This window comes from Cydia strobilella, chromosome 1, assembly GCF_947568885.1.
Source record: "Cydia strobilella chromosome 1, ilCydStro3.1, whole genome shotgun sequence".
Taxonomy (NCBI): Eukaryota; Metazoa; Arthropoda; class Insecta; order Lepidoptera; family Tortricidae; genus Cydia; species Cydia strobilella.
The window spans coordinates 7,883,789-7,896,706 of NC_086041.1; the positions used below are offsets into that span (position 1 = coordinate 7,883,789).

At 37.9% G+C, this 12,918-nt stretch overlaps 1 protein-coding gene across 3 annotated transcripts in view; it reads right to left on the bottom strand.

Annotated features, from left to right (window-relative positions):
* The window catches only part of LOC134756055 (uncharacterized), a 63,141-nt gene that overhangs the window by 27,280 nt on the left and 22,943 nt on the right, over positions 1-12,918 (bottom strand). For all 3 annotated transcript variants that reach the window (XM_063692866.1, XM_063692851.1, XM_063692859.1), the window contains exon 2: positions 59-1,326. In XM_063692866.1, the coding sequence (XP_063548936.1) occupies positions 59-1,326 (1,268 nt within the window). The remainder of the gene's footprint in view (positions 1-58; positions 1,327-12,918) is intronic.

Below are 12,918 nucleotides of genomic sequence, written 5' to 3' on the forward strand. Positions count from 1 at the left end.
GTTATTAAAGCGAGCTATAAAAATACTTTCGACTAGGTACTTGGCCAAAAACACTTACTTTTGTAATAAAATAAGCAGTACTCCGATAAGACAAACCACCTCTTTCTCCACACTTTGAGTCCATCTGACCCCTGCTTGTACAGAATGCCAGACATGGTTACTGGGGCAGAAGGTAATCGTTGTGCTATTGGCGACCGTAAAGCTTGAGTCCCGCCACTGCTTCTTCTGCTCTCCGAAGAAGGTGACTTTATACTTGGACTGCTGGACTCGCTGGATTTCATAGGTGAAATGATACCAACATTACTCTTTTGACTTTGATCCGAAGGTGGAGACTGATTCTTTCCTGTATCGCCTTCTGATTGTCTTCTATATCTTTCTGGCTCTCTAGAATCAGTTAGCTGATTGGGCTGCCATTGTTGATCCGGATATTGCCTGCTTTGTTTATCATTTTCTCTAAATTCATTATTTTTCGCGTACCTATCAATATCTTTCTGTATGTCGGTACTACTATACTCCTTGAAATCATTTTTACTACTATATCTATCTAAGTCTCTATAAGAGCTATCAGAGTATATACTATTTTGCAAGTTCGGAGGTGGTTGTACGCCATGAATTTGTTGAAGTAGCATCTGCCTCTCAGCGAACTTCTGTTGTTGATGCATCTGCGCTTGATTTTGATAGTGCAGTTGCTGTTGCAACTTCATTTGCTGGATTTCGTTGTACTGTCTTCGTAAGAGTTCTGTATTACTATGCGGCCCTATTCGACTTGAATATGGAAGATACGGTTTAGAGCCGTATTGATTTGAATTGGGTCGATACATCGGTTGATGATTTTGGTATATTTGGTTGGTATCTTTCGGTGGGTTTCGTTTTAAATAGTCTTGATACACTTCAGCATTATATCCTTTAGGAATATTGTGAAGTATTTCGTTATTTACATTATGGTCGGTGTGTAATTCTGTTCTTTCTAACCTAGGAGGCGATTGTGGGTAATTGTAGTTATCGTTAACTCCGTATTGCCTAGAATAATCTTGATTGTAACCAGTTCCATACAACTCGTGTCTGTTTTCGAGAAGTGGCGAACGGGCATCTATGTTAGAGTGATATTGACTTTGCAGGAGTTGGTGCATAACGCCATTTGGTGGAAGCTGGCCAGGTTGCGGGGAAGACAGGTGGGTTGCAATAGCAGGGTGATGCTGGTTGTAGATTTGATCGGGATGCACGTGTTGCGCCATTAAGTGCTGCTGCAACAGCGGCTGCTGCGTAGCGGGCACCTGCTTTTTGTTTTCCATTTGGAATTGTGATTGTTCAATTGGGGGGTCAAGCCTGAAACAAATAAAATATAACATTATTCATATTGTACTTGTTTACCAACCTACGTAATTTGTATGAAATTAATATTTATTACATATCAGTAATGATATATTATATTTAATAAAGGGAATACCTACACATTCTAAATAAAAACATCCAAAATTCGTGGGGGTATTAGACGCGTCGACCGTAAAGAAGCAATCAAATGGAACTTCTTAATCAAAAGAGCCTTATCGTCGTCGGCTTGATAAGCTGCGCTGCGTGTATGGAGGAGTTAAAGGAACTCTTACATTGCGTATTATCACGAAATGTTGCTACTATAATAAAGTATGTCCACGAAAACAAGTGGTCGTGGATGATCTGGTACATCTTTTTACCGAATGCACATTTCAAGCAGTTTTTTATTTTTAATAATTTGTATATATAATACAATAAAATAGTATTTTAATGTATGGGTTTGTGTGCGTTTTCGGAAAATATATTCCATCATACCTGTCATTGCTTGTACAGAGTTTTTTGTCAATCTTCACTCGCTTTCTGCTACAATGTCACAATTGTATTTATAATTTTACAAGCTGTTTTACGCACATTAGAATGTCATCTTACCAAAAAAATAATTCTTGACTGAAATAAATGTCATATACTAAGAAAAAATGACCAAGGCCTCCAGTGCCCCAGGCTCCTGCCGCGATAGCAGAGGACGCTGGTTCGTTTCCAGCCTGGGGCACTGGAGGCCTTGGTCATTTTTTCTTAGTATATGACATTTATTTCAGTTTATAATTTATATAGTAGTGTTTCTACTTAAAATAAAAACAAATTAAAGTATTTTCTGTTAATAATTTAATTTGTTCTAATACTTCTAACAGTGTAAATAATTCTTGAACCTCATTTCTATTTGTGGTAGTCAGGAAGACTTTCTACTCTAAGCACTGAAAGTAGGTTCTGTATGGGACGCAATTTTTTGTGAAGAAGTCAAATTCACCAAAGTTAAAAAACCTCAGAATTGTCTCAATCTGAATAAAAGTAGAAAAATTGTTTCTATTGTGAAAAGAAGACGTCATAAGGTATAATTTGAATTATCTAATAACAAATAAAAAATATATATTTAACAGGAAAACTAGGTAAAGACTTCCAGAAGACGCTGTACAAAGAAACATTTGTACCATGGGATATATTGCTAAAATTCATAGACAGTCTAACGTTAAATATAATGTTTGTATTTTTAATATGTAGTTTGATATAGTGCTGCTTAAAAATTCACATTCATTTAAAAGATTTACACTATTATACATGACCACTTTTTTTCGTGGACACACTTTATTATCCCGACATGCATAAATACTTCTCAATACTTCGCATAATCCATCTCAGTTAGAAGAAGAAAGGAAGGAAGGGCTATAGTTATTATATTCAGGTAGGTATGCAAATTATTATGGCACTAGAATCAATAAAATCACAAACACTATATTGGTAATCTAGGTTCAGGAGAACGTAGAATACCAATATAAAACCGTAATACCACAGACTCCATGCTCCGCCGACTTCCCACGCTTATCGAACGCCGATAAAAATAGGGGAGGAACGTGAGAATTTGCAAATTTTGCAACTAAATACCCAATCGCTGACTTATTGGTGGATGGTGGGTATTAAATATACAATATTAGCTAATATTAAACTGTTTGTAGAGGTTTAACCGTCCCATCCCATGTAAAGCATTACATATACATGTATGCAATATGTCGAAAGAACGACTTAATGTTTTCATTAATTTGTCCACTTATTTATTTCATTTTGTTGCAATCACTGAGTGATTAGTGTGATGCGCTTTATATTGATGTCATTAGTTCATTTTATGTTTATCTCGATCATATTTTTATTTATTATTATTATTTTATTAAGCAAAATGTGTGGTCCTATGTCTATTATATCAGATTAACGTACAACATAGGTACTACAAAAGGATTTAATAATACCGAAGTAAACAGCCAAAGTAAAATATACAGCTGTATTGGGGGTACAGCAGCGTTACTCTTACTTATATATCCGGCGCGAGAACTAGCTGGCGGGCTAAATGACCGGAAGCCACACGGTAAGTATCTGGCGCGCTGTCAACTAATAAGGAGAAACTGCAGCGGGCCAGCTAAGTGGTAGAGAGATCAATACTCTTGCAGTTTCAAAGCTTTTCTCGAAGAGCCTAGTTGGAACCAATATTTGTTTTTGCCTGCTGCGCCAGACTAGATTCAATGCAACCATTTAGCATTCGTCACATTCGTTAATGATTTCATAAGCCGTAGACCATTCGACTACGGTGGCAGTCGTCCCAAATTTCTGAGAATCTTTAATCTTCGCACTTAAACTATCGTGAGACATATTTCAAAATATTTATCAGTACGGTTTTTACTCACTATTATTTTTAGTCGCTTTTGGCGACATGTTTCGGATTCGGACTAAAAATAATAGTGAGTAAAAACCGTACTGATAAATATCTTTAATCTTGAAAGGCACTTGGTCTACCCTGCCTTGGCCATACTCTGAAAAGCTCTTCGCTTAAATGTGTTCGCTTCGTTTCAGTACCTACTCTCAAAAGAATTTGTTATCTATAATTATAAGATACCTACATTACCTACACTCTGCTGGTGTGACAAGAAAGGCGCGGTGATTAGTTGAGGGATGCTGCATAATATATTATATTTTGTTTGTAGGTACGGCAGTCAGTCCACGCGTCCGTCCGTCCTGTCGGACTTCCTCGGTGCCGTTAATGAATCATGTCAGTCATGATGAGCGCTCAGGAAAAGGAAATATAATATGGTTGCCAGTATTTTGTCTTCCTAAGTCTTTACATTATTTTTGTTAAAACTCAACAAATGTCAGTTCACACTGCTTGTTATCTTATCATAAATATAAATCTCATGGTAGAAATGTTCACCATTAAGTGTAAGAACACCCCAGGTCAAAAGTACCTAAAGACACAAAGATTAAATTTGTAACACTGGTAACTACTAAAAATCGGCCAAGAGCATGTCGGGCCATGCTCAGTGTAGGGTTTCGTAATTACCATTCTGTCAGAACAGGCCAAACGGGGGCTATTAGTGAGTATGTATCATGTCATGTAGGTACACCATAAGGGAGCTTCGCAGCGCTTTGTACGTCTTTTTACTGTTAGAAGACTTAGGACCACTTGCACCATCCCACTAACCTGAGGTTAAGCGGTTAAACCGTTAACCCAGTGTCAAATTGTACTGGTAACCATGGTAACTCAAGGTTTAACCGGTTAACCCGGGTTAGTCGAATGGTGCAAGTGGGCCTTAAGCCATTAGTGGCTAACCCTGGATGGCGCAACCGGTAAAACCTGGAGTTACCATGGTTACCAGTACAGTTTGACACTGAGTTAACAGTTTAACTGCTTAACGTCGGGTTAGTGGGATGGTGCAAGTGGTCCTAAGTCTTCTAACTCAAAATAATAAATCTTAGAAGTTACCTACGCTGCTATACAGTCCAAGTACTGATTAATACTTGTACTGTGACCACGGCGAGTGCAAGATTATAAACGGATGTAAACTAATGACATGCACTGGGTCGTTTGTGTTAAACGCCCTGGTGAGTGCTAGGTTGTGTTATTAAAGTGCTCTTACCCTATTAAAACGATTAAAATATAGATTCTTACTTTTTCTTTTCCACCTTTAAAGCATTATATTCACTGCATCTGCATTAAATTAAACATCCGTTCCATCTGTTTGCCGCTGTCTCTGTCACATTTCGCAAGAAAGAACGGGAAAGATCATGCGCGCCAAGTGTCAATTTTGATCGAATTTTGTCGATTTTTATTTATTTTAAAAACGTTACCCTACAATATCGAAATTCGAAAGCTATGAAATTATTATTTAAGTTAAGATTGTTTTTTCTTCTTTTTTGTTTATAGTATCACATAATAAATAACCGAGTAAAGTTGGATTAAAAGTCCGAGTTAGAGGTTACTTTGGGAATTAATTGTATCGAGCGAAGTGTCATAATTCGTGTATCGGAAGCTATGATATTAAAGATAATATAGTCAAGAACTACATATATTTTTTCCATGTCTACGAATATCAACGCCTCTTAGAAAAACAGGATCATATAAGGAGATTTTTCGCCTTCTGGCTCAGGGAACCGCCTTAGAGTCAAGTGAAAAATGTCAGCTTTATTACTATAGAAATAAGGATGTATTGCGATATTTTGGGTCACTGACTGTCACTATCTATTTGATGCTGCCTATATAGTATGCTATATAGGCAGCATACATTACGCCTTTATCACGATATACATATAGGCATATACCCAGGGGCCAGGGGTAGGGGATATCCCCGGGGATTTAATTATATAACGCCTTTAACGCAGCGTACTACGTAGACGAACATCACGCGATCGCGAAGCGGCGCAGAGCGGGGTAAATCAATCCTTTGATACCTATAGAAGTGTCCTACGTGGGCGATCACGTTGCGAACGCGAAGCCGCGCCGCTTCGCTTCGCGTTCGCGAGTGTTCGCCTGCGTAAGACACAGCGTAACTATTAGGCCAGGAAATAAATGCCCAAAAAAAGGTATAGAGGGAAATGCTTGGAACAAGTTAGTGAACCACAAAACAGATTGTCCGCAACTGCTGACGTTGTTGAACTTTCGTGCTCCGTCTCGTTTCCCCCGTAACGCTATCACCCCTCTTTACGCCCCGCTTAGAAGAACAGTTTCAGGCACTAACTCTCCAATATGCAGGTTATGTAAAATTGCTAATGGTTGCTGTGACAAGGCGGATATGCACTGTGACCCACTAAATAAATTTATAACATCTGTCCGAAAATATTTCTTAAAACACAAATATTTAGAAACATAAATAATTAGAAAATAAGTTTAAATTTAGGTATTTCTATAGTTGTTTACTTATATTTGTTATGCATGCGGTGTTTAGCTGTAAGTAATTGTGACACCACTCCTTACATGTTTTAGCTATGTATCGATGTCAACAATTGTTGGTAAACCTTAAATAAATAAAATAAATAAAATAAAATAAAATAAAACACAATTTTTGACTTCATAGCTTTGTTTGGACTAGTTAGGAGGTGAACATATCAAAAGTCCCCGGCCATAACCCTGGTGCTGAGGGGGAGAGGGGGGTTTGAAGGTTCCATTTTTCGGTTTTTCGATTATATCTCGGAAACTATGCGTCTGAGCGACTTGGCCACTTATACAAAATGAAAAGAGATTTAATTTGTTACAAGTTTTATTCAGTCAAGTTTTTCGATATCTTGTACAGTTTTTGAGATATCCGCTCTTGAAGGTTTATTTAGGGCTATCATTTTTATCTTGATTATCTACATCAGTGAAGCTGCTAGGCCGGGTTTGGTATCGTTTTCGTATAAATCGGGGGAGCTGAATTCATTTATGGTATCAACATTGACACCATTCGTAAGTAAAAAAAATAATTAAAAAATGATTTTTTATAAAACTCCTCTTTACGCTTAAACCGCCGAACCGATTTCGTTGAAATTTGGTTTAGAGATGGTTTGAGTCCCGGGACAGTACATAGGATAGTTTTTATAACCAAAATCATCTTTTAAAGGTGTGAAAAGTGGGGTGGAAATTTGTATGGGGATAGTTTTTATAACCAAAATCATTTTTTAAGGGTGTGAAAAGTGGGGTGGAAATTTGAGCCCTGAAAATGAGAGGCCTAAATAAACCGTCAAGAGCTGATATCTCAAAAACTATACAAGATATCGAAAAACTTGACTGAATAAAACTTGTAACAAATTAAATCTCTTTTCATTTTGTATAAGTGGCCAAGTCGCTCAGACGCATAGTTTCCGAGATATAATCGAAAAACCGAAAAATGGAACCTTCAAACCCCCCTCTCCCCCCCAGCACCAGGGTTACGGCCGGGGACTTTTGATATGTTCATCTCCTAACTAGTCCAAACAAAGCAACGAGGTTAAAAATTGTGTTTCTAGCATTTCCCTCTATACCTTCTTATTGCTTGGCCTACTATCCAGTAACGGCAGTAACCACCTTACTAGTTACGTTACGCCATAATTATCGTCGCCTAAATAGTAGGTACCCTACTCATAAAACACAAGCCTCAGTGAGCTTACTGTGCGGTGCAACTGGTTTAATTTGTATAACAAATATAATTGTCCCATATTTATTATTTATTTATAATAAGTTATTAAGAATAATTATCATAACATATGGCTTTGTTCAGTGCAGAAAGGTATGAGCCGTTGCAAACACGCGAAACATTTGTTTAGTCTGGGTCACAAAAGTACCTAAATATCTATAATGTAAATTTGCGGAGCACTTCACTTTTTAACAAAAGAACGTCGCGTCACTATATGTCCCATAGTCACATACTTCATTATTCTACCGAGACTGTGACACCAGCCGACTGGGGGCTGATCCAGTTGGCACTTCGCCAGATCATCTGCTTATCTCTGTTTACACATATAGACCGCGACGCCTAACCAATCCTCAATGTCAATCTTACGTATTGACCTACTAAACTGAGCACCAATCTGACATCAAAGCCCGTAATAAAAATAAAGGTGTCATTATAGATAGAGAAAATAATGCAATAAGTATTAAGTAGGTACCTACTTATATAATGAAACAACAGTGACGCATTGCCAGACGGAATTTTGAATAGCGACAAAACAGTGCGAAACATTCTCTTTTATGTATAAAGGTCCCTCCACACTCGTGCGCGAATCACGGCACGAACTTGCAAGACTCCTCATTACACACTATTTTGGCTCACCAGTGGAAAGATAAATATTAATTATATTATGATTATACTGTAGTAAGCGGCTATATTTTACGGTTTTACAACAAAACAAAATGGAAAAACAGCTAAATTACGTATGATGCCGTAGATTACTAACAGTTAAACTCGATCAGCTGATGCTTTTCCGCCATCGTGCCGCAAACCAAACTGCGAAATCGACGTGAAGTTGTGCGAGTGTGGAGCTGGTGTACTGTGGAGTCATACGTCAACGTGGCGAATGTTCGCGAAGTCGCGCCGCGATTCACGCAATAGTCTGGAGGGCGCTTGACGCATCAAAGTGCAGGGATTGTGTACATTTCTAGGAAGTTCGTCAAAATTCACCAGTTAACATGGCCTTTGATTGTATAGGTACATATCCGAAGAACATTTTTTTTCTAAGTAAAAAATTAATGTAAGTGCCTGTTAATATAAAACTTCAAAAAATATAAATATTAAACAAAGGTGTATATGACATAGACTAAGGAGGAATTTACATTTTCAAATATCACGTAAAACAGAAAACTTCCCAGCTCATTTAGATTTCAGTCTAGTCAGATTTTGAAACATCACGATATTCTTGCAATATTTTCTGAAGCGCTGAAATCAATTATAAATAGCGTGAAATCTCACCGCGGCCTCATTACCTATCTGTGACGAAAATAAGCGGCGTTCAAACTATGTCTCGGATAATCTTATTAATGACTTCTCTAGATTTCATACTATCTGAATTTAAACAGGATAACCATGTCAACATTTTTTTCGTCTGACCGTTAAAGCGTTTTACTTAAGGTAAACAAACCAAACCAAATGACGTGTTTTTTGGGATTGTTTACTCTTAGCCTTAACGCTAATGAACACTGGTTGCATTAAATAGCATTGCGGGTGTTTAAAACTCGTATGTGACAGAGATGGCCTCAGTAAACTGCCGAATTATTTTGGTATTTTTAGTTATATGTATTAGGCATTTTATTGGAACAGTAAAAACAACTAAAATACAAATACCACGAAAATACATATATAAAAACCGGCCAAGTGCGAGTCGGACTCGCCCACCGAGGGTTCAGTACTTTTTAGTATTTGTTGTTATAGCGGCATCAGAAATACATCATCTGTGAAAATTTCAACTGTCTAGCTATCACGGTTCATGAGATACAGCCTGGTGACAGACGGACAGACGGACAGCGAAGTCTTAGTAATAGGGTCCCGTTTTTACCCTTTGGGTACGGAACCCTAAAGACGAATACAATTTAAACTATAAATTTATCTATTATCGCCTATTGCGAGTAGGTTTTTTAGGGTTCCGTAGTCAATTAGGAAACCTTATAGTTTCGCCATGTCCGTCTGACTGTCGGCATTGCTCCGTGATCGTTAGTTGGTGCTAGAGAGCTGAAAGGGCATGCCAGGATAAGCTAAGTGATTCTGCCCCAAACCGAGTTTGGGCTTGTAATTTTTATGGGTGGTGTGACTTTACATTAGTAATTAAAATACAAAATTTCAGCCCTCTAATCTTTATAGTTTTTAGTAAAAATCAAAACGAAATATGATTTTTCGTCAATATTTTTATTTAGCTAACCGATTTTAGCGTGCGTCACATATATTGTACATGTACCAAAGATGATAATTTGACATAAATTACATTTTCATTATGTCATAGAAAAAAATATAAAAAATCTGACTAAACTTTAAAAAGATTTTTTTTTGTACTTCCACGTAAGGGACCGCTCAAATTTTTTCACCAGTGATACACCCACCGATGAGCTGTAAAATATATTTTTTTCAAAAATTTTGCTGAACATGGTGATATCTATACATAAAATATTTTACATACATGTTCTACAAGGAGTTTCGTGAGTTACGCTCATCGCTCAAATGCTCACGTGTGGCGATTTTTTTTCGAATTCGCTTATCCTGGCACGGCCTTTGGAATGGACATATTTATATTTTTTTTTCGCTTCAACCTTATAGTGTGGTCTTTCGAAACGAATATGGGTCTTCAAGAACAATTTTTTGATAAACATAATATTTTCGGAAATAATCGCTCTGACAGAAAACAATGTGTTCCCCCCAATCTTTGAACCATGGGTTCAAAAAATATGAAAAAATTCGTGAAAGTAATGCGTAAGTCCCCGGCAAGCTCGGTTCTCCATACAAACGTAGTTAAGCTAGATTGCTCTTAAAACTTTGTACTTACAATAGGATAAGGTCTGAAATTAGTTTTGTAGCTTCAGATACCATAGTAAAAAATACAGCAAATTTTATACAGAACTTGTTTTTGCTCTATTTCGATTGTTTTATATACTAGAGTTATATAAACTAGTTTCAGACCTAGATATACCTCATATCATTGTAGGCATTGTATTGCAAAGTTTTATTACAATCTAACACGTAGTTATAAAATGAGAACGGAACCGTTTGTATGGGAAGGTGAAATTCGGCCGAGCTTGCCGGATTTATTTATTTATCGTATGGCTTCGTTACATGTCACTGGATACAAAACTTTAGAGAATACTAACAACTTAAAATTAAAATTTCGCCCTACTCAGGTAAGCAGCCGCTTCTTCAATCAGGATATTGAAGTCATCCACATGGCCCGTGTATTTTGTGAGGGGACATTCCAGCACTATGTGTTCGATGGTCTGGTCTGGGTGTCCACACTCGCAGCCAGTGGTGTGCACAGTTACCAATTCCGGTTCTAAAGCGGTTAAGGGCGGACCATACGCGGCGGGGCTCTCTGAAGCCGGTAGGTGTTCGAGGTGTGAGATGGATGAGAGGGTTTATTTGGTCCACATGGTGCTCCCATTCTGCTTGCCACGCCTCCACCAAGCTCCAAGTGGTTTGTTGATTGGGCATCTGTAGAGCAGAAGGGTTTCTGGTCTTTAACCTGTGGATGGGAAGGTTAGAGCAACTGTGCATTTTGATGGCTTCTCGGTGAAGGCTCTTGTTCCTACGGAGGTGTGCAGGAGCTATGTTGCCCAGAATAGGGAGCCAGTGGGCTGGCGTAGGCTTTAAGCATCCGGTAATTAGTCGGAGTGTCTGGTTTAGTTGCGTGTCGACAGCTAAAGTATGTGCACTGTTCATCCAGACTGGGGCGCAGTACTCAGCCGTTGAGTAAACCAGAGCCAGAGCCGTAGTTCGAAGGCAGGATGCAGTGGCTCCCCAAGTGGTTCCCGTGCGTTTTTGAATTATGTTGAGTTTGCTTGCAGCTTTCTGTAGGTGAACATTTTATGTTAGGATTGCCGGAGACTTGAGGAAAACTATTAGCAAAATCGTTTTTGAGTTTTTGCAAATATTCTATGCCGACATGCTCTTGGCCGATTGTTTTTATGGTGTTGCTTACAAGTCTAAAAATATTTCTCAAGTTTTATAGAAAATTAGCAAAATCTAAAACACTTACCGGCAGATCAAAACAATAATGGTCTTTTTGTTGTATGAGATTATGGAGGTATTTATTTTCACTCACGTAACATTAAACACTTAATCTTGAAAGCCTTTCAATAAGTCATAATAGATATTATTGAAACGTTATGTAACGCAGACTCGATCCGTAGCATAACGTTGAACGCATGAGAATATATTGACAAGCATCATTCATGCATACGTTTCTTGCACAAAAAGGGCTTTTCAGGCAAATAAGTAAATATAAATGTGCTAATGTTTTCAGACCTTTCAGAGTAGGTATGATAAATAAATAAATCTTACACAAAGAAGTTACATAGCCTAACGATTTCCGCGTAATTTGTTATGTTAGACATGTGGGTTGCCAATAAACTTTATCAAACACCTAGAAAAGTAGCGTGAAACTTTAACAGAAGTCATATTACGGGCGAAATCGAAGGTACTGATACTACTGATACGAGAGGTCTGAACTAGCAAACGAACGTTTTATTTTTAATGAGCGATAAGTATACACGACCGGTTTTCTATGCGGGACCGGTCAGAAACCACAAAAGTCTCCAAGCGTGGGAAAGAGCTACTTCGCACACTTCCATTGAGACTGCACTCGCTGATAATGCATCTGAATGTGAACTAGTATTAATAAATATATAAGTTATAGTAAGCAGGCTTATCTATATGCGAATTGTCATCATTTTTATGTGCATGTTATGTATCATAATATTCATAATGTATGATATAGGTACGGTTGCAGATTAACATATATTTGTTACACTCGCGTTCGCGGCTTCGCGCCGCGTAGTCTGGAGCGGGCTTTAGAGATTTCCAGAGATTTCCGCAATTTAATAATCCAAAATCATGAGTCTTGAAATGAAAAATAAAATTTTGTAAAGGTGGGTCGTGGGCGTGAGTATAGGGTTTGTAAAGAGTTGTTGATTAATGATTATTAGTGATGTAGGGGGAAGTCCCGTAACCACGGACGGCATATAGTGCCGGACACACGTAATATCTTGGTAACTATAACAACACGAGCAATTCAAGGATAAGTAAAAATGGCGCAGGGGGGACGTACTATGGACGTGCACGGGACGGGACAGGATACATATTTTTTTGATATTTTGACAATACCTATCTCCTTTTTAGGGTTCCGTACCGTAAGGAAAAAACGGAACCCTTATTGGATCACTCATGCGTCTGTCTGTTTGTCTGTCCGTCTGTCACAGCCTATTTTCTTCGAAACTACTGGACCAATTAAGTTGAAATTTGGTATGCATATGTAAGTTTGTGACCCAAAGACGGACGTATGTAACGTAAAAAAAAATTTAAACATGGGGGCCACTTTCTATCTACTCCCTACACAGAAATATAATATAACAATTTAAACAAAAATATTAAAAGGTAAATAGTATAAATTTACATGTATGATGGC